At 40.2% G+C, this 23,122-nt stretch overlaps 1 protein-coding gene across 3 annotated transcripts in view; it reads left to right on the forward strand.

Moving 5' to 3' along the window:
- Window positions 1-295: 295 nt before the first annotated feature.
- Window positions 296-23,122, forward strand: part of STRN (striatin) — a 110,675-nt gene continuing 87,848 nt past the window's right edge. For 2 of the 3 annotated variants that reach the window (XM_086327442.1, XM_086327443.1), the window contains exon 1: window positions 296-638. In XM_086327442.1, the coding sequence (XP_086183568.1) occupies window positions 405-638 (234 nt within the window). In that variant the 5' untranslated portion in view covers window positions 296-404. Of the gene's footprint in view, window positions 639-1,172; window positions 1,193-23,122 lie in introns of those variants that run through there. The other variant, XM_086327444.1, reaches the window with a different exon arrangement.

Genomic DNA, 23,122 nt, shown 5'->3' on the forward strand with positions numbered 1-23,122 from the left:
GCGAGGGAGACCAGAGCACCGCCCACGGGTGCCCAGCCCCTTCAGTGAGGAAACCCGCGCATTCCGCCAGGGGGCGGCCCCCACCGCCGCGGGAAGGGGCGGGGCTGTAGGCGGGGCCGCGCTCGCGCCCCGTCCGAACGCAGCCCCACAGGCCGCCCGCGCCGCGCTCGTCGGCGCCCCGCCCCGCGACTACATTTCCCAGCAAGCCCCAGGCCTCCCGCGCGCCGCAGTTGACCCATTTCCCGGCCCGTCCCGGGCTCGGCCGGCCCCCGCGCCCAGGCGGCTGCTCCCTGCTGACTGGGGTGTGGGCGGGGAGCGGCGGAGGGAGGAGGAGGCGCTGCTGCCCGCCGCCGTTGCCTCCGCTCCTGGGCGCCTGGGCAGCTTCCCCGGTTCCTGCGGCCGCCATGGACGAGCAAGCGGGTCCCGGTGTCTTCTTCAGCAACAACCACCCGGCCGCCGGTGGTGCCAAGGGTCTCGGGCCTCTGGCGGAGGCTGCCGCGGCCGGCGACGGGGTGGCTGCGGCGGGGGCGGCCCGAGCCCAGTACAGCCTCCCGGGGATCCTGCACTTCCTGCAGCATGAGTGGGCCCGCTTCGAGGTCGAGAGAGCCCAGTGGGAAGTGGAGCGGGCGGAGCTGCAGGTAAAGACCCTCCCGGCCTGGCCCTCTTCATCCCGCCTCTTCGCTCCCTTCCGCCCCGCCCCAGACCCTTCCCCCTCCCCTGCTTAGCCGTCGCTCGTCCCCTCCTCCTTTGCTCCTGCCCATCCCACCCCGAACCTCGTCCCCCTCCTCCCTTCGCCTTTGCCTGTCGCAGACCCCACTTCCTCGACCCGGGTTCTCTCTCTCGCCCCTGATACGTTGTTTACCTTCCTCGCACCTCTTCATCTGCTCCTTTCCACTCTTAACTCTCAGGTTCATTTCAACTCTTTTGCCATTCCACGTCTTAGGTGTTCCCTTCAGTTTACTAATTGGGCTTACAGTAGTTTTGCGAGATAAGCAATCATCCCCTGTCCTGGGGAGTCCCATCCTGAGTCTAGAGATGGTCCCCGTAAAAGGTGTTGACAGTTGGCGCCTCTCTGTAAGGAAGGTGATCAAAGAAGACAACCAGAAATTGTGTCCGTGAGGCCTTGACTTTAAGCAAGAAGCTGCTGTTGGGCCAGAGTGTTACTAGGAGTATGAGCTCGCTTTTTTAAAATGTAAATGTTTCTTCTTTTCCTTCTCCCTCGCCCCCTCCGGCGTTTCTCTTAGGTATTTCAGATTCCTGGATTTTGAATGAAGGACCTAGATGAGCACTGCCAGATGATGGTTCAGAGATGATTTCCTCTTCTCAGAATCTAAAACTTCCCACGGGTTAATTTTCTGTTCAGGGTTTTGTGAGATTGACTTGTACTTTAACAGGAAACTAAAAGGAGCTTTAAAGTTGGTTACATTTCCTTGCATAATTTGCAAGATAAAGTGTATCCAGGGAGGAACTACTGTGGGCTCTTAGAAGGCTGAGAGTGAGACTGGTACTTTGCAGGCAGTTCTGAATTGGTAAGTAGGTTTCAGTGGCTGTTCTTAAAACTTCCAAGGCATTCACCAATTTCACAAAGAACTTAGAAAACTCTGAGTGTCTGTGCCTTTCTGTTTACTGGCTAATCCTGTATGCTTGTGAAGTCTGAGTATAGTTTTGGTTGGTGAAATACTTGAAGTTAAAATACTACCCACTGTGCCACTGTTTTTGGTAGCATGTATTTTCTTTGGCACTTAAAAAAAGAAAAGAAATAGAATCGTGTTAAATGGAATCGTGTGATGGACCAGACTGCTTTGGTGGAGTGGAAGTGGTTGTGGAAAGAGCAAGTAGAAAGGGTTATGATACAGACTGTGTTTGCTGCCAGCTCTGTGACCTTGAGGAAATCCTTTAACAAACTCTTCTGAACTTCGGTTTCATCCTATATTCAGCATCTTTATTAAGTGGTAACACTGTGCCTGTAGACTTGGGGGTTAACCAAACTGACAAAGTCTCTGTCCTCATAGAGCTTATGTTTTAGTTGGGAGGCAGTAAATGAAGCTATATAGTATGCTGATCCATAGTGGTAACTGCTCTGGGAAAAATACACCAGGATACAAGAGTAAAATGTGATCGTGCTCAGTCGTGTCTGAGTCTTTGCAACCCCATGGACTGTAGCCCACCAGGCTCCTCTCTGTCCATGGGATTTTTCCAGGCAGGAATAATGAAGTGGATTGCCATTTCCTCCTCCAGGGGATCTTCCCCACCCAGGGATCAAACTCCAGTCTCCTGAGTCTGCGTTGGCAGGGAGATGCTTTACCACTTAGCCACCTGGGAAAAGCCCCTTAGAGTATGATGGGGCAGCTGTTTTAGATGGAGTGGTCAGGGAAGGCCTCTGAGAAGTTGAATGAAGTGAGGGTGTGATCTATAGTTTCTGAGATTCTGCTTATTTATACAGTTACATGTTTATATTCTTTGGCAACTTTTTCATTGGTACCGTTTTGTTACCTAGTCTGTTGATATTTGTAATTTTTCTCATAATGAACCAGAAATGCATTCCATAACTGAGTTTGTGGATTTCAGACTTCAAGGAAGTATTAAAGGCAGGCTTTAACTTTAACCATTGTACAATTGTGGATAATGATTTTTGTATGTAGCTGCTTAAATTTTTGGAGAAGGAAATGGCAACCCACTCCAGTGTTCTTGCCCGGAGAATCCCAGGGACAGGGGAGCCTGGTGGGCTGCTGTCTTTGGGGTCACACAGAGTCAGACACGACTGAAGCGACTTAGCAGCAGCAGCAGCAGCTTAAATTTTAACTTCTTATCCAGTTTAGGGAATGTAAGATAAGTCACACTAATTTGTTCAAAAACAAACAAAACAGTTCTTACCTTTCTACCTGGGAAGTCTGAAAATTTCGAACCTATCTTAACTTCTCTCCCTCCACCCCCATATTTAACTTTTAATTTCTCTGTAGCTGTAGTTGCTCTTTAGTTGTGCCCTCTCTCCTCCAGCCCCCCAGAATATATACACACATACACACACTACTTAATTGGGTTATTTATGGCAAATGTTAAACTTTGGGTAGATTTCCTATTGGTGCTCATCATATTAAGAATACTACATGTTCACGCACTCTTTTGGTTTGAGCTCCAGTTAAAATTATGCATCCTTCGAAAATGTGCCGTGACTTTTAAACAGAACAAGTATATTCTGTTGGAAGGAGAGAATTTGTAGGAATCTGTGTTTTTTGATTCTCTTATTAGCGTAATTGAAAATATATTTTAAAAATCCTCTGTTTACATCAGAATCATTAAATTTGATTATATTCTTTTATTTTTCTTTTGCCTTTGGAATTTTTCTAGAAAAACAGTAGGAAATAAGAATTGAATGAATGATGATAATGAAATGTGTATTAGTTGGTATCCTCCTTTTGTTTTTATATCTTTGCCTAAGTCAGACTAATACCAGACTCAACAGAAATACCTTTAAGATTAGGTCTAATTGTCCCTTGAGGAACCTGTCAGTCCTGCTCTTTCAAGTTGCCAGGGCCAGCTGTAAAAGGCAATCCAAGTTCTCATCTTCGTGGCCTGCCTACATGACTTCCTCCCTCCTTCAGATCTGGGGAGTAAGGAACTGGCTACCTTGTGCCAAAAATTTACTGGTCCTTTTTTGCCCCTTTGCCCGTGTTGATTAATATAAAATTCTCTTTTTAGTTGTGGAAATCCCCCTCTTGCCTCACCACCACCACCATTCATATGTAATTCATGGGAAAAGAATGGTCAACATTACTACTGAGCTTTGTATTTGTGAAAGAAATTGGAGATAGAATATGAATCTAATATTTGAGAGAATTTTCTGTGTATGACACATTATGTTAGATGATCTCAAAGACACATGCAGTCTAGTTGGAGTGATAGAACAAACAAAATACAGTAGAATCAGAATTTATCATTTTGGGGGTTTAACTTTTCTTAGAATAGTATAAGAGAGGAGAGCTAGCGGTTAATGAGGAGAAGAGCAGGAAGAAAGAACTAATGAGGTAATGAGAATCCAAGACTCAGTATTTGAAAATTACTGATTTCTGGGAAAGAAGCATGTAAGTAAAAAATAGTAATTATTGTGTCTAGATTTTGACCACATAAGATAGGTTGTATCTTATTTTGGCCACATAAGATAGGTTGTATGTGGTAGGGGAGGTTCTGCTGTCTACCTGGAAGTGCTGAATTGCATGAAAAAGGTGATACGATTGAGTATTAGGGCATGTGGTGTGGAGGCTCTGCGTGTGTCCTCAGTTGCTCAGTCATGTCTGACTCTTTGCGACCTCATGGACTGCAGCCTGCCAGGCCTCCCTGTCCATCACCAACTCCCGGAGCTTGCGCAAACTCATGTCCATTGAGCCGGTGATGCCATCCAGCCATCTCATCCTCTGTTGTCCCATTCTCCTCCTGCCTTCAATCTTTCCCAGCCATCAGGGTCTTTTCCAGTGAGTCAGTTCTTTCCATCAGGTGGCCAAATAAATAAATGAATACATTCATAAAATGTTTGATGGTAGTAAGTGCCATGATAAAGTAGGATAAGGAGAATATGGAGTGCTTGAGAGGGTAGAGTGAGGAAGAAAGGCTTTACTGTTAAGGTGCTATTTAAGCAAAGACCTGAAAGGGTGAAATCTGAGGAAAGAATATTCTAATCAGGGGAACAGTAAGGGGAAGGGTAAATATGCTCGGAATGTTCAAGGAGTAATTAGGCAAGTGTGGCTGGAGTGCAGGAGGAGAATGGAAGAAATGATGTCAGAGGTATTGGGCCTTTCTCATTGTAAGGACTATAGTTCTATGTCAGCAAGATGGGCAGCTGTGGAAATGTTTGAACAGAATAGTGACACCATCTTTCAGTGGAACCCTTTGCAAGGATCCAGGATAGACTGGGAGGGGAGACAGATCAGAAAGTCTAGTTAGAGGCTATTTTCATCCTCTAAGCCAGAGATGAACTAGAGTGATAGTGACCAGATAACATACTCACAAGTGACACATACTTAAAATATAATAGATTCAGAATACATTTTTGAAGGTAGGGCTAGCAAGATGTGTCGAAGGATAGGAAGTGAGATCTGAGGAAAAGGGGATTAAAGTTTGACTCAGCTTCATAGACTATTGTGAAGGTTTACTGAGCATTTAAATGGACAAAATAAACTCTTAAAACCTCACTTTATTTTTTGTTATTATAAGTGTTATTTACAATTACAATGAAAGACAACATGGCACAGACCTGGATTTAAATCTTTGCTTTAAGCTTTCTATTTTCTTTCATGCTAAATATGTTTACCATAATTCTGACCTTTCAGAAACTTAGTGTCCTCATGTGTTAAGGTGAGGCTGATAAACTACCTGATGAGAATTAAATGAGATATTTAAAAATACCTAGTAGAAATCTAGTACATAACATAAAGTGCTGAGTAAATGAATGGTAGCAAGTGTGTGATGTTAAGTTTGTACTCTTATGTATCTCCTTGTCCCAGAAAAGCAGAATCTTCAGTTGTAACTCTTCTAAGGCTAGAGCAAGTAAGTGCCATCCTGGGACCATGCAGTCTAGTACTTTGGGTCTGATGATGGCTCTTGGACATTTAAGGAAGAGTGAATTATGGCCTTCAGTGTCAGCCTCAAAATACTGATTGCATACTTGAAATGTACTTGCTTTTCTTAGTAATCCACTGTGTGTCTGTTGTTTTGGAACTTACCTAAATTTTTCTGAATATGTTTGTCTTAACCTTACATGACTTCTTGGATAACAAATTGTATACATTTACCAACCACGCTATAAAACTAATCTTTGATATCATTTGTCCCTTTAACCACTTCCTTTAAACTTGGACCCAGGTGAACTCTATTGTGGTATGGTATAATTTTGTAAACAGGTTCATTTTTCATTCTATTTATATTATTGATAACTTTATAATCTTTATATTTTGGAAAGATTACAGAGGTTTTACTCCTTTGAAACATAGCTTACTATTTGTCACTTTAGTTCAGTGTGTTTCAACTTTAGGTGAAATCTTAGAAACTTTAAAAAATACTCATTTCCTGACCTGTACGCCCCAGACCATTTAAATCAGAATCTTAAGAATCAGGGTCCATGGCTTTAGTACTCTTTTGAGTTTCCTAGTGGTTTCCAAGGTTTGAGAGCCACTGCTTTAGTTGTCCTTTTCTGTTTTTATGTATGTTGTTTTTGTTCAGTCACTAAGTTGTTCAGACTCCATGGACTGCAGCATGCCAGGCCTCCCTGTCCCTTACTATCTCCTGGAGTTTGCCCAAGTTTGTGTTTATGTTTGTAGTTTGGTGATTTCAACACTTGTGTTGATGTTCCAGATACAAATGGCTTTTTATAGAATTTAGGGTGTAATTTTTGTTATGTTTCTATTATTCTTTTTGATGACATGTAGCATTTTATATATAGTTTGAATCACCTCTCTGTGAATAACTGATATAGTAGCTGGCATGGGACTTCCTTCATAGCTCAGTTGGTAAAAAGAATCTGACTGCAATGCAGGAGACCTGGGTTCAATTCCTGGGTCGGGAAGATCCCCTGGAAAAGGGAATGGCAACCCACTCCAGTATTCTTGCCTGGAGAATCCCATGGACAGTGGAATCTGGCAGGCTACAGTGATATAGTAATCTTTCAGCTGGCATGAACTTTGGAAGCTATCACCTACAACCGTCTTTTACAGGTAAAGTGAGGCCCAGAGAGGGGTTACATGACGAAGAATGAAATACATTTCAAACAAGCTCTGTCACTTAAATCTCCAGGTACCTTTATGGTTATTTTTTTTTTTAACTTTTTAAAAACATCTTTGTTGGTCCTTACAACCTTCGAAGGTAGAGTCACACTAATGTGACTTACCATTTTCCTTTTTATTTTGAAGCAATAGACATAGCAAATAGATGGGGAAAGAGTGGAAACAGTGGCAGACTTTATTTTTTAGGGCTCCCAAATCACTGCAGATGGTGACTGAAGCCATGAAATTAAAAGACGCTTACTCCTTGGAAGGAAAGTTATGACCAACCTAGACAGCATATTAAAAAGCAGAGACATTACTTTGCCAACAAAGGTCCATCTAGTCAAGGCTATGGTTTTTCCAGTAGTCATGTATGGATATGAGAGTTGGACTACAAAGAAAGCTGAGTGCTGAAGAATTGATGCTTTTGAACTGTGGTGTTGGAGAAGACTCTTGAGAGTCCCTTGGACTGCAAGGAGATACAACTAGTCCATCCTAAAGGAGATCAGTCCTGAGTGTTCATTGGAAGGACTGATGTTGAAGCTGAAACTCCAATAGATTTGGCCACCTGATGCGAAGAGCTGACTCATTTGAAAAGACCCTGATGCTGGGAAAGATTGAAGGCGGGAGGAGAAGGGGACGACAGAGGATGAGATGGTTGGATGGCTATACCGACTCAATGGACATGAATTTGAGTAAATTCCGGGAGTTGGTGATGGACAGGGAGGCCTGGCGTGCTGTGGTCCATGGAGCTGCAAAGTGTCAGACACGACCGAGTGACTGATCTGAACTGAGCTGAATAGACATGGAGATTTTACTATGTTCTATATATCTTCACAACCCAGATAATCACGATGGTGTGATCACTGACCTAGAGCCAGACATCCTGGAATGTGAAGTCAAGTGGGCCTTAGAAAGCATCACTACGAACAAAGCTAGTGGAGGTGATAGAATTCCAGTTGAGCTATTCCAAATCCTGAAAGATGATGCTGTGAAAGTGCTGCAGTCAATATGCCAGCAAATTTGGAAAACTCAGCAGTGGCCACAGGATTGGAAAAGGTCCATTTTCATTCCAATCCCAAAGAAAGGCAATGCCAAAGAATGCTCAAACTACCGCACAATTGCACTCATCTCACACGCTAGTAAAGTCATGCTCAAAATTCTCCAAGCCAGGCTTCAGCGATATGTGAACCATGAACTTCCTGATGTTCAAGCTGGTTTTAGAAAAGGCAGAGGAACCAGAGATCAAATTGCCAACATCTGCCGGATCATGGAAAAAGCAAGAGAGTTCCAGAAAAACATCTATTTCTGCTGTATTGACTATGCCAAAGCCTTTGACTGTGTGGATCACAATAAACTGTGGAAAATTCTGAAAGAGATGGGAATACCAGACCACCTGATCTGTCTCTTGAGAAATTTGTATGCAGGTCTGGAAGCAACAGTTAGAACTGGACATGGAACAACAGACTGGTTCCAAATAGGAAAAAGAGTACGTCAAGGCTGTATATTGTCACCCTGTTTATTTAACTTATATGCAGAGTACATCATGAGAAACACTGGAGTGGAAGAAGCACAAGCTGGAATCAAGATTGCCGGGAGAAATATCAATAACCTCAGATATCAGATGACACCACCCTTATGGCAGAAAGTGAAGAGGAACTCAAAAGCCTCTTGATGAAAGTGAAAGTGGAGAGTGAAAAAGTTGGCTTAAAGCTCAACATTCAGAAAATGAAGATCATGGCATCCTGTCCCATCACTTCATGGGAAATAGATGGGGAAACAGTGGAAACAGTGTCAGACTTTATTTTTCTGGGCTCCAAAATCACTACAGATGGTGACTGCAGCCATGAAATTAAAAGACGCTTACTCCTTGGAAGGAAAGTTATGACCAACCTAGATAGCATATTCAAAAGCAGAGACATTACTTAGCCAACAAAGGTCCGTCTAGTCAAGGCTATGGTTTTTCCCATGGTCATGTATGGATGTGAGAGTTGGACTGTGAAGAAAGCTGAGTGCCGAAGAATTGATGCTTTTGAACTGTGGTGTTGGAGAAGACTCTTGAGAGTCCCTTGGACTACAAGGAGATCCAACCAGTCCATTCTGAAGGAGATCAGCCCTGGGATTTCTTTGGAAGGAATGATGCTAAAGCTGAAACTCCAGTACTTTGGCCACCTCATGCGAAGAGTTGACTCATTGGAAAAGACTCTGATGCTGGGAGGGATTGGGGGCAAGAGGAGAAGGGGACGCCAGAGGATGAGATGGCTGGATGGCATCACTGACTCGATGGACTTGAGTCTGAGTGAACTCCGGGAGTTGGTGATGGACAGGGAGGCCTGGCGTGCTGCGATTCATGGGGTCGCAAAGAGTCGGACACGACTGAGCGACTGATCTGATCTGATATATTGTTTTTTTTTTTTAATTTTATTTTTGATATATTGTTTTCAAGCTTATTTTATTAGCTACATTTAAGATTCCCTGTTGACTTTGGTGTTCTGAAATTTCATAATGTATCAGAATATAGATTTTATTTTATTTGGGACTTTGTTAAGCTTGAGTCTCTAATTTGACATCTTATTAGTTCTGCAAAATTCTCTGTCATTATTTTTTTAGATTTCTCCTCTGTCTTATCATCTTTTCCATTTGGGTCTCTGATTACATGTCTCTCAGCTTTCTTTATCTGCTTTAGATTTTCCATATTTTTATCACTACATGCATTGTTCTGGATAGTTTATTCTGATTTATTATCCAGTCCATTGTGCATATGTGCTAAGTCACTTCAGTCATGTCTGACTCTTTGCGACCCTATGTACTGTAGACCAGGCTCCCTCTAAAGTTGAAGCTACTTTTTTAAGGTTATCCAGTGGGTTTGTAATTTTGGTTATTGTTGAAGTTTAGTTTTGGTTCCATTTATAAGTCTTCTGCAAGAATCTGCCTGCATTTCGGGAGACCCAGGTTCAATCCCTGGGTCAAGAAGATCCCCTGGAGAACGGAATGGCTACCCACTCCAGTATTCTTGCTGGAGAATTCCATGGACAGAGGAGCCTCTGGTGGGCTATAGTCCATGAAGTTGCAAAGAGTCGAACACTACTGAGTAACTAACACACAGCTGCTGCGTCTCTTAGTAGTTTCCTGTTCCCTGCAGATATTTTTGAGGTTGCCCTTTATTCTTTAAACCGAATAAGTACGGTTATTTCAAAGTTGATGTCTCTCTGCTTCGTATATGTGAGATCTGGTAGGGCCCTTTCTGTGGTCAGTTGCTTTTGCCAGTTCCTGCTCATGATGACTTGTTTCTTTGTATGCTTAGATATCTGTGTGCTGCTCACTGTCCTTGAGAAAGTATAAGACTAATCCGGTCTCAGATAAAGGTATCTCCTACAGAAAGTTTTTGCCTTTGTTTCTGCAGGCATTATATAGACTGAACCACTTTGAAATAAATTCCTTGCTTGGAGTTTTAGACCACCCAAGTAGTTGACACATATTTTGGTTGTGAAGTTTTGAGTGCCAATATACTTCTGCCTCAGGCTTCTCTCGTGGCTCAGATGGTAAAGAATCAGCCTGCAGTGCAGGAGATCCAGGTTTGATCCCTGAGTTGGGAATATCCCCTGGAGAAGGGAATGAATGGTAACCCACTCCAGTATTCTTGCCTGGAGAATTCCATGGACAAAGGAGTCTGGCAGCCTATGGTCCATGGGGTTGCAAAGAGTCGGACACAACTGAGCAACTATCACATCTATCACTTCTGTGTCACCTTTGCCTTGAGAGTATAAACCCTTCAGGGTCTTAGGTAAATATATGTGCCTATTATGAAGCTGTTTACCTCAGACTGGGACTTGAATCCACGTGGCTGGGACTTGAACACAGCTAAAACCATGGTACCTGGTTTTAGGACCTAATGAAGCTCAGGTTTTTGATGTCTCATCACAGAAAGAATTCAGTGAGAGACAAAGTGATAGGTAAGAAGTGGATTTATTCAGATTCAGAGAGAAGCACACCCCACAGACAGAGTGTGGGCCCTCGCAGAGGGTGAATGGGGCTGTGAGATGTGGCATGGTTAGTTTTTATAGACTGGGTAATTTCATATGCTAATGAGTAGGGGGTTATTCCAGCTACTTTTGGGAGGGGGTGGAGATCTCCAGGAATTGGACCACCACCCACTCCTTGGTCTTTTGACAGTCTTTGGAACTGTCATGGCGCCTTTGGATGTGTCATTTAGCTGATTGAGGATCAAGGTCTAATCCGAGTTGACTTGTTTCCCCTCTTGGACCCATCTGATTCTGATCGGTTTATGTTGTGTCCCTGGGCTGTGTCATTCTTTCAAAAGTTGTGCCCTGCCCCTTTCCCTTTTGTTACAGTTAAGACTTTGTATGCTGGATGGTTCTGGTCTTTACATTTTGTCTTTTGGATTCTGCAGAGCTGTCCAAACTATAGCTCAAATTTGTTCTGATTGGTCAGCACCCAGGGAAAAATGGCTTTTGTTCCCTTACCTCACTGGGTTCCCATTTTCCCTTCAGTTTTGGTCAAATAATTCCTTACTTTCTTACCAGCTTTGCTTATGGTGATTCTGGAAATATTTTATCTAGGAGAGCTGTTCCATGACATCATTACTAGCACTAAATTCTCATATGTTACTTTCTAAAACTGACAGATAAAAAATGGCCTTAATAATTATTTGTAGAGAAATATCACTGATAGTACTTCTTTATCAGGAGATGTGCCCATTTAGCCCTAAATATTACTTATTAACTAAATCTACTTTTCTTTGTATTGGGGGGAAGGATACTTACTTCCTCAAACTTTGGTAATTTAAGCAGAATTTAAAGCAAACCCCTTTGCTAATCAGCCTTTGAAAGATGTTTGAAAACCCATGAAATTGGGACTGGTTTCCCTTTGTCAGCCTACTGTGTGCTTGATGTCAGCTACACTTTTTTTATATATACTTTTGATGGAGTTTCTTGGTTTGGTCAACATTTTGATAAAGTAGTCTATTGACCATCATAATTTGGCAGTGGGAAATATGTGCCTTTTAGTCAGACAGCTCCATAACTTCTGGTTTAAATTTTTCCAGACCTTGTTTTTATTCTTTTACTTTTATTTTTAAAATTTTTATTTATTTATTTTTTGGCCACATGGTTTTTGGGATCTTAATTACCCAACCAGGGATTGAACCCTGGTCCTCGGCAATGAAAGTGCAGAGTCTTAACCACTGGACCACCAGAGAATTCTTTGGACCTCATTTTTATTAGTAAATTATAGATAATATACCCACCAAGCAGAGTAGTTGTGTGGTTTTAAAAAGATAAAATATGCAAAGTATATGACCAATAGGTGTCCAATAAGTGGTTTCCTCTTCTTGGTTGAAATTTCTGTGGATAGAATGCATTTGATTGCATTGTTTAAATCATATTTTAGAAGCCAAGAACTAGTTTAAGTGATCCATTTGGCATAGTAACTGCTTACATTCTCTTTGCCCTGTTAGTAAGTGATTTAGGGACAATAAATTGATGGTAGATGAAATACGATGCAGCCAGAGATGGTAGTAGCAGGTGGTAATAACTTATAGGCATTGCAGACTAGAGATACAACAGAGAAAATTGTAGTTTGGGAGAGAAACCTGAGGCAGGAAAGAGAAGTTGGGAAGCTGGTACAAAAGGATAGATAAAGGCTCAGAGGGGTTGAGGTGGGTATAGGCAGATAGGAGTCACAGACTTGAGCACACACATTCACCTGTTTTTAATTCCTAATGGATGTATTTTCTGTAGTCTTCATTTTAGCACTTAACTATTGTAGAACTTTAAGGCTGACCAGGATAGACAACTAATAATATTTTAACCTGCAAGGGACCTTAGAACGTATATAGTCTCATACTTTGTTCCATCTTTTAGAGCCTGTGAAACTGAAAGTCACTCAGTCGTGTCCGACTCTTTGCGACCCTATGGACTGTACAGTCCATGGAATTCTCCAGGCCAGAATGCTGCAGTGGGTAGCCTTTCCCTTCTCTAGGGGATCTTCCCAACCCAGGGATCGAACCCAGGTCTCTCACATTGCAGGCGGATTCTTTACTAGCTGAGCCAGAAGGGAAGCCCTGTGGAGCGAGAGGGAGGAAGTAAATAGAGCATTCTGTGAGTTCGTGTATATTTAGTTTAGAACTCAGGAGTCCCAGTACTCAAGCTGAGCCATTGTTCTCCATACCTCATTGTCTCCTTTTATTGATCCCTCTCCCTGAATAACTGCTTCTGATCTGAAGTAGACAAATGAATTATAATATTTACCTGATTAAGTATGCTTTGAATAGCTGTCATAATTTAAAGAAAATTATCATTTATTTCAATCTTTTCTTCAGGTAGTATAATGTAATGAAACAATTATATTGTAAGGGGTTCAGGAAAAGTCTTTAACAGTTTGTGTTCCTCGAATATGTTTAATAATGTATCACTGTATTTTCTTTTTAATATTTTTATTTATTTTTGTGTAGCAAATGTTGAAATACTGTGTTTATTTCTCTTTAAAAAATGCAAATTTGGATATTTTGCAGCTTGCTGTGAGAATAGCCTAATTAAGTTCTATGTATATATATTTATTAATGTAATTTGTGTTTATTGATCATATATCATTTTTTGTGTAGTGCTTTACTTATTAGGTTATTCTTAGCTCATCTACTTTACATATGCTATATTTGAACAGAATAATATGTCAATCATGTATTTGCTCTTGTGCAGTAAAGTATTTGAGGAAATAAAAATCACTTTCTTTGGCAAACTTAAATGCTGATTAACGTTTATTATAAAAACACCCTATCTGAACAAGATGATGGATACTAGAAAATACTGATAGGTACGAGGCAAAATTTGTCATAGTGTTGGTTAGCAGTAGTATGGCAAAAGGAGAAATGAGTAGGTATTTTGTTTTGGAGATAAGATAGGGAGAAAAATAAGGGAGTAGAAGCCCTAGAATTCAGGTGAGCTTTGGGAAATATTGAATAAGGTTGGGTGGAATCGGTATTTTGGGTGTGGTGAATAGATTCTCGGGTAACTCCATTAGGGATCCAAAGAAAGCGCCAGGGGCGGGGGGGAGGGGGAGGGATGTTTCATTACCTCACACACATGTTTTATTAGCACTCATTTACATGTGACGGAAGTTGGATCCAATACCAGCATATCTAGTTAGGAGAAATAAACATGATGTCAAATTCCTAAAGGATGATACCAGTTTCACCTGATGGAAAATTACAGCCCAGTCTGGGACTTGTTCTCAATTTTTTTGTTTATACTTTCTAAATGAGAAAGTTAAGCAGTGAGCTAAGGAGCCGGAATTACAGGCACAAATAAAACCTGCTCCTGAGGAATGTGGATTCATATGCTAAAAGGAGGGAGCAGAAGGAGGCTGGGGACCTGGGTCAACTCCCTTACTGAACTGGAAAGAGTAGTCAGTCAGGGAGGAAGGTGCCCTGGTCCCAGTAATAGAACCCAGCACTGTATCTGCTCTTTGCTCTCTTTCTTTTCTTTACTCTCCAAAAATAATAATAGTTTTATTTATTGAGCACTTGCCCTATGCCAGGTACAGCGTTAAACACTTTACATGTATAATTTTTATTAACCTTTGCAAAACTACCTGTGTAGATATTCATAATCATTCCGTAATTCATAGATGGTGAATTAACAACCCTGGTGGCTCAGTGGTACAGAATCTGCCTGCCAGTGCAGGAGACCCAGGAAACACGGTTTGGATCCCTGGGTTGGGAAGATGCCTTGGAGAAGGAAATGGCAACCCACTCCAGTATTCTTGCCTGGGAAATCCAATGGACAGAGGGAGCCTGGCTGGCTACATTCCTTAGGATTGCGAGAGAGTCATACATGACCTAGTGGCTAAAGGACAACAGTTCACAGATGAGAAGAGAGGTGAAATAAGGAATAACTTTGCCATAAGGAAAGTTTGAGTGATGAGCCTGGGCATGGTAAGTAGAAAGAAATACAAACATAACGGTCATTTGTCCGTGTAAACAAGCGCACTGACCCTTCACTATTGTGTTTTAAAATGCTGATTGGAGTGCTGTGTTGTCAATCTTGAATAAGCTACAATTATAATGTATTAATGATTTCTGATTTTAGGGTTTTTTTGGCCTTTTGGCATGTGAGATCTTGGTTCCCTGACCAGGGATTGAACCTGTGCCCCCAGCAGGGAAAGTGCAGAGTCTCAATCACTGGACTGCCAGGGAAATCCATGGTTTTCTTTGAGTAAAGCACACTGAGTGCAAAACCATAGATTTTAAATGATTTTTTCCCCAGTCTTTGACAGTTCATCCAAATCTAATTGGACAAAACCTGGTGTTTTTTAGTAGGTTTCCTTTGTCTTGTCTTTCTGAAGCATTCAGTGTAGTCTTTCTCTTCATGCCTATATTTTGTTGGTTTATATGATACTTAATTGAATTACCTGATCAAAGTACCAAGTGGAACCGACATCAGCAGGTTTGGGAGAAAATCCAGTTGGCTCTTGGTTGACCAACATGTATGAGTAAACTACAGACAACACCATACTTTAGCTTTGAACGTTTAGTATACCTTAGGCTTTGGGCAGTGTTTCACAAGGTTACTGGAGAATACTGCTTAATCCATAGGGTTGGTTGAGAGAGGATTAGTGGTGAAAACTTTGCTCTGTCTTGATTATACCACATATCTCATACTTTGCATATTTGTTTCCTCACTAGATTGTGAGTCACCTTAAGGGTGTTCTTATTTCCCTAAGTTCAGCAGAATGACTTGCACATAGCAGTTGCTTAATATATGGTTCTTAAATGAACGACTCATGTATTAGGTTACATTGTTATTTGAATATGTATTAAATAAATTTATCTATATATATGTGTGTGTGTGTGTCTGTATATATATATATATATATATGTATATGTGTATATATATATATATATGTATATGTATATCTTGTCTCCCAACTAAATTGTGTCCTTAAGGGCAAGTCTTGTGTCCTACACTTCTTTGATATGCACAGTGTTTGTCATTGTAATGTACTAAGGTTATCCTTTACTGTTTGTAAAGCACTGGTTCCAGGACCATTCCCCCTGCCTCCTCCCCTCTCCATGGGTAGCAAAGTCCGAAGATGCTCATATAATATGGCATAGTATAGTCAGCCCTCTGTATCCACTGCTTCTGCATCTTTATGTTGGTATATAGAGGAACAGTGTATCTGTCTCTTGCTTCTTGCTATGAGTTCCACTGGAAAGAGCCTTTTAGAGCAAGTTAGGTCTGTACTGGAGAAGGAAATGGCAACCCACTCCAGTGTTCTTGCCTGGAGAATCCCAGGGACGGGGGAGCCTGGTGGGCTGCCGTCTATGGGGTCGCACAGAGTCGGACACGACTGAAGTGACTTAGCAGCAGTAGCAGCAGCAGGTCTGTGTTCAGAGCATTGCCTGAGCCCTGCCATGTAATTCTGACAGAGCTTATTTCAGGGATGTTACTGGCCTCATAATAGCAGCCTGATGATAGCTGCAGCAAATGGTGCTAGAGTTTTAGTTGTTTTGCTTATAGATTTGTTTTCTTTTCTGTTTGTGTGTTAAACTCTGACTGGCATATACCAAGTGTCTTTGGCATCATGTCCTAAGAAGTCTTTACAATCATCAGGGTAATGTAACAATTTTTTTTTTAAGCCCATACCTTAACATTTTATGTACACTTCTTATTCCTTCTAAGTAGATAACAAATCAAGTATTTCTCCTGTGAAGGTAAATCTTATTTTAAGTAAAATATCTAGTCATCTTTGCTTTGCATTCTACTTTTTATTTATAGTTGCATTACCAATGTGTTATGATTGCAGACGTTTTTGAACTCTGCTTCTTTAATAAAATAGAAATGCTTCAGTTATCTAGAATGTAGCACAAAAGGTTTTGATTTCCTTATCACTAAACATGTTTCTTTCCTTCAAAAAATAAACTTCTTAGATTCTTATAGCTAACCAGCTAAGTGAGAATGAGCACAGAAAGACTGAAATATGAAATTACCAAGGTTGCCAATATCTCATAGAAAATTTGTTGTTGTGAATTGAAAAAAAAAAGTGTGCTTTTGCTTTCAAGACTTTGGGTTGAAACCTTAGGTACTTATTGAATACTTGGCATTCCTCCTAGGCACTGTGGAGAACAGGCAGATACGGGTTCAGCTCAGTCGCTCAGTCGTGTCTGACTCTTTGCGACCCCATGGACTGCAGCACGCCAGGCCTCCCTGTCCGTCACCAACTTGTGGAGTTCACTCAAACTAATGTCCATTGAGTTGGTGATGCCATCTGGCCATCTCATCCTCTGTCGTCTCTTTCTCCTCCTGCCCTCCATCTTTCCCAGCATCAGGGACTTTTAAATGATTCAGTTCTTTGCATCAGGTGGCCAAAGTATTGGAGTTTCAACTTCAGCATCAGTCCTTCCAATGAATATTCAGGACTGATTGCAGCTCACATGGAGCTTATAAGCAATGATTCTTAATTTCAGGTAGACCTAAGTCCATTATACGTATGATAATATTCTTGCTAGCGCCATTTCATGTTTTCCCATTAAAAACCAACCAACCACTAGTAACAAAAGAAACCCCTTTCTCAGCTCTTATTCATTAATATGGTCATCCTATCCCTTATTCACTTTGATGTTTCTGTATAGGCCACATCTACTCTCTTCAGTTTTATACTAATCTCAGCTCTCTCTCTCTCTCTCAGCTTCTTTGTTCTCTTTCTCTTTTTGGATTATTCCTTTCTCAATCTCTTGTGATCTTCTGTTCTCTGGTCAGATCATTGTTGCCCAGATTATACTTTTTTTTTTCCCCAGTAGTTACACATTAAGCCCTCTCACTCCAGTTGATTCCTTTTATTTAATTATATCTCTAGTTAAGCCTGGTACTTTTCATAGTTAAAAGTCTTCATGTCTGCTGCTGCTGCTGCTAAGTCTCTTCAGTCACGTTCGACTCTGTGCGACCCCATAGACAGCAGCCCATTAGGCTCCTCTGTCCCTGGGATTCTCCAGGCAAGAATACTGGAGTGGGTTGCCATTTCCTTCTCCAATGCATGAAAGTAAAAAGTGAAAGTGAAATCGCTCAGTCGTGTCCGACTCTTAGCGACCCCATGGACTGCAACCTACCAGGCTCCTCCATCCATGGATTTTCCAGGCAAGAGTACTGGAGTGGGGTGCCATTGCCTTCTCCGTCTTCATGTCTAATTTCTTGCTCATCTCTTTACCTGGGTGACCTATCACTCAGTCATCCTCCTCCTCCCAGACTGAGTCAACCTTCTTCTCTGTATCCAAACTCTGCTTTACATTGTCTAAAAATCTAGATTCACCTTTCATTGAATGTTTCACTCTTGTCTTCACTTTCCTAGCACACATCTGATTTCATAAATCCTGTGTAATGTTTTAAATCTATGTAAAATCATTTAATTCCTGATACTGTACTGTTGTTACCCTGGTTCAGACCTCCATCACCTCACCACCTCATGTTTGGGTGACTGCAGTAAGGGACCTTCTTAATAAATATTATACCTCTGGTCTCTCCTTTGACCAAGGCATTCTACATAGTATTGCTTCTGGCTTCTAAAAATATTGGTTTGTTGGAGACATTCTCTTTTATTTTTCATTTTTGTGTGTAGTACATTTCAGATCTCTCCATTATCTCTCCATTAGGCTATTTATATTTCCTATCCATTTGATCTTTTTCAACCAAAATAGTGTACTCTTGCTTTGCACATAAGCCATATCTCTTATTTTCTTTGTCTCTCTCTTTTAAAAATCATTACTCAAAAAGGTTTGCATTCTGGAATGTCTTTCCAGCACCTCATGGTTTGTGTTACTCTTTCAGATTTATGTGTTCTTTATTCAGATTTAGCTTAAGCTCCATTTCCAATATGAAGAGTGTTTAGAGAATATTTTTAGTACAGCTAATCCTTGAACAACACGAGTTTGAATTGTGCAGGTCTACGTAAACGCAGATTTTTTTCTGTAGTCAATACTACAGTATTTCACCATCCAAAGTTCGCTGAATCCGCTGCTGTGGAACCATGGATATGCAGGAACTACCACGGTGGAGGGCCAGCTATACAAGGATTTTTGGCCGCCTAAAGGGTAGATGCCCCTAACCTCCTGTTGTTTCAGGGTCAGCTGTAGTTGCTTTATCGTTTGGCACTTAGGCTGTGTTACCTTGTACTCTACTTTTTATGAACCCGTTCACTTAATTGAATAGGTATTTATTGGATATCTGCTATGTGCAAGTGACCATTCTGGACCTTGGGGATATAGAAACCAATAGCGGAGCCAGTCCTTTCCATCTTGGAGCTTCAGCAACTGCCTCTGTACCCTATTAAAAAAATTTTTTTTTTCCCTAGCACCTTTTCACAGTACATGTTAATAATGATGATGTTAAAATTGAGTTCAAATTTGCAAGGAACCCCTGGCCTAATACTGCAGCTCCCTCTTTCCTTCCTGCTACCTCTGCCTTACTGCTGACCAAGATCCACTGGTAACTTCAGAGGAGAGGATGATTGATCTGTAGGATGAGGATGTCTGTTGGGAGGTGGCTATTGTCATGGATTCAGTAATAAATTTAAAAAATTAGCCAAAGTAATACTGCCTAGGAAGATATTAGCTCAACTGTATACTGTCAGTCTCCCATGAAAAAGAAGACAGTACATAGAACGCAAGCAAAAAGAAAATCTTTTTTAAAAATACTAGTCTTGGGATCAGTACTTATTCAGTTGTGTTTTTCATACACATCATCTTTGGTTCTGTAGAATCACAGGATGTTAAACTCTTTCATTTTATAGTTGAGGGTACTGAGGCTCCGAGAAGTTCAATAACTTTAATAAGATCACATAGGTTAGTGAGAGAACCAGGAGTAGGAATTTCCCAAATGACATCAAAGAACACTGAATTTTTGTATAATACAGTTCAGTAATTGATATGTATAGTTATGGCCCTGAGTTATCAAGAAAAATTAAGTGATGTTCACTGACTTTTTTGAAAAGTGAAAGCAGGAATTCATGGATCTTTTTGATTCAATATACTTCAAGGCTTAAATGATTCAATTTATATCCATTATTTTTTATATATGTTTTATGAATCTTTACTGTTTTTCCTACTTTGTGTTCCCTTTGTTTTCCTTTTAGACTGAGTAAAAATTTTTATTTTTGATATTTTGACCTAATTTTTTATATTAGTTTTTTTTTTTAAATCAGGAAGTGAGTGTGTTATGATGATTGAAAGTCAGGTAGTTACTGATAAAAGCTTTTTAAAATAAAACTTGACTTACCTAATTAAGGAATCTGTTAACATTGATTTTTTTGACAATGTTTTTGTAAATTTGCCATAACATGAATTAGAGATTTAGAGCATAAAATTACTAGAAACCACTGATTTTTCTACAAAAAGAAACAACTTTAGTCCTTGTTTAGAATTCAGAGTTAAATTTAGAGTTTCTTTTTAGAAACTCTAAATTTCTTTTTAGAAACTCTAAATTTTATATTTATCAGTTTTAAAGAAAACCAGAGCTGGACGGTGGTTAAGATGGTAAAAGCAGATTTTAATCAGGAACCATTACAGTAGAAGGAAAGAGAGCTTTTAATATGAAACTGGGCTCAATCCCAAATACAACAAGGTAAGGTTGTAATAGAACGCCAATGAGGAGGGTATGTGGGTGTGTGGTGGGTGGAGGGGGTTGATGGAGACAAAGCATCAAGGATAAGAGGATGATTGTTATTCAGTTGCTAATTTGTGTCCAACTCCACCATCCCATGGACTGCAGCACTCCAGGCTTCCCTGTCCTTCACTATCTCCCAGAGTTTGCTCAAACTCATGTCCATTGAGTCGATGATGCCATCCAACCATCTCATCCTGTGTCGCCCCCTTCTCCTCCTGGCTTCAATCCTTCTCAGCATCAGGGTCTTTTCCGATGAATTGGCTCTTCATATCAGGTGGCCACAGTATTGGATTTTCAGCATCCGTCCTCCAATGAATATTCAAGGTTGATTTCCTTTAGGATTGACTAGTTGGATTTCCTTGCAGTCCAGGGGATTCTCAAGAGTCTTCTCCAGCACCACAATTCAAAAGCATCAATTCTTTGATGCTCAGCCTTCTTTATGGTCCAACTCTCACATCCATACATGACTACTGGAAAAACCATATCTTTGACTAGATGGATTTTTGTCAGGAAAGTAATGTCTCTGCTTTTTAATATGCTGTCTAGGTTTGTCATAGCTTTTCTTCCAAGGAGCAAGTGTCTTTTAATTTCATTGCTACAGTCATTGTCCTCAGTGATTTTGAAGCCCAGGAAAATAAAATCTGTCACTGCTTCCATTTTTTCCCCTTCCATTTTCCATGAAGTAATGGGACCGGATGGCATGATCTTTGTTTTTTGAATGCTGAGTTTTAAGCCAGTTTTTTCACTCTCCTCTTTAGTTCCTCTTCACTTTCTGCCATTAGGGTGATATCATCTGCATATTTGAGATTGTTGATATTTCTCCTGGCAATGTTAATTCCAGCTTGATTCATCCAGCCCAGCATTTTGCATGATGTACTCTACATATGTTAAATAAACAGGGTGACAGCCTTGTTGTACTCCTTTCCCAATTTTGAACCAGTCAGTTGTTCATGTAAGGTTCTAACTGTTGCTTCTTGACCCAAACATCAAGGATAAGGGATTCTTACTAAACTGACCTGACAGGATTCTTGCTGAGGGCAGGCTAGGGTGATCAGATATCACTCGAGGGATAGTGGGGATGAGGAATTTGATCGATATTGAGGATGATCAGATATTGAAGGTGGCTGGAGAAGGAAATGGCAACCTGCTCCAATATTCTTGCCTGGAAAGTCCATTGGACAGAGGAGCTTGGCGGGCTACAGTCCATGAGGTCTCGAAGAGTTGGAGATGACTGAGTGACTAAGCATGCACACACACACACATTTTCAGATATTAAAGGTAGAAGATTCTTGCTAAACTGCCTTAGTAAAATTCTTGCTAAAATTGAATGATATAAAGATGGTCATGGAAATCCAAAGATTGGGTCTTAAAGAAAAAAGAACTCAGAGAAGGCTGACTAAAGTTTTGTCAAGAAGAGAATCTTTGTCAGAAGAAATGATTTATATAGAATAAGAATAATTGTATATACAAACCACAAGATATATACAAAAAATAGATTTGTATTTTTTGTATAACTCGCTCTCCCCAGTTCTTGGCCATAATCTGTTTAGATGTAAATTCTGGTATCAATTTAGTGTGTATCCTCCCCGAATTTTAGTGTATACACATATAAACATACACAGTTTTTTTTTTTTAATTGAACTTGTATTTGCCTTGACAATAATTGCATCTTTACATTTTAAGTTTTTCCAGTTAAGATTTCTCTCTTTCCTTAAGTAGAGACATCTTATACTTAAATACTTAGGAGTAAATTTAAGAATTTATAGGTTTTATTACTTTTGTGAGTGGGATTTTTCCACATTACTTTCCAACAGGTTATTTCCAGTATTTGGGAAAGCTGTGCTTTTGTGTGCGAAGTCATCTAGTTACCTTGCAGAAATACTTATTCTTTCTAATGTTTAGTTACTTTAGGTAGAAAAGCCAAGTGTAAATATTTCGTGTTTATTCCTTCTTTGTTTAGAATTGGCTATCAATCCCAGAACTTCATATTATGATAGTCATACTTACTGGAGGGTCTCCTTTTGTTCTTAAAAAAAAAAAAAAAGTTGTATGGAAATTGTGTAACTATTAAGTGTGATATTTGTTAATGGTTTCTAAAAACTACTATCTAGCATGTTAAGGAAGTTTCTTCTAAGTTTTCCAGGAGTTATTAACAGAAATAGATAATGAATTTTGTTAATTTTTTTTGATCTCCTAAAATAATATGTTATTTTTTTCCCTCATTTATCTTGCTAATGGCATAAATGTGGTTGTGGAGCGATTTTCTTTTGATACACTGATGTATTTGATTTGATTATATTTTATTTAGGATTTAGGATTTTTGCTTCAGTATTCTTAAAGTCATTGTTTTTGTTAATCTGAAGTCAGGTGAGAGGATTGAAATCTCCTGTTTTTCAGTCTGTGGCACATTATCATCTTGGTCTGCACACAGCCCCTCTCTTCTTTAATTTACTTATGCATTTTTGTCTTGTTTCCTCTCATATTGTCCTTCCAGATTTTTATATATCTTTGTAAAATATTTTTGTTTTTCCTATGCATGTATTTTTTTATTTACAAAAACTAAATTGTATAATTTTCACTTTTTAACAAGGCTCATCTGTGATATTTTCTGAATATTAAGACCATTACTTTTAGCTATTTGTGAATTTCTTTCACATATTAATGGGTAGAGAAATTGCTGGTTTGTAGGGTATATATAAA

This window comes from Bos grunniens, chromosome 11 (genome assembly GCF_055505025.1).
Source record: "Bos grunniens cultivar Pamir isolate PY7600 chromosome 11, Bosgru_T2T1.0, whole genome shotgun sequence".
In the NCBI taxonomy this organism is placed as follows: domain Eukaryota; kingdom Metazoa; phylum Chordata; class Mammalia; order Artiodactyla; family Bovidae; genus Bos; species Bos grunniens.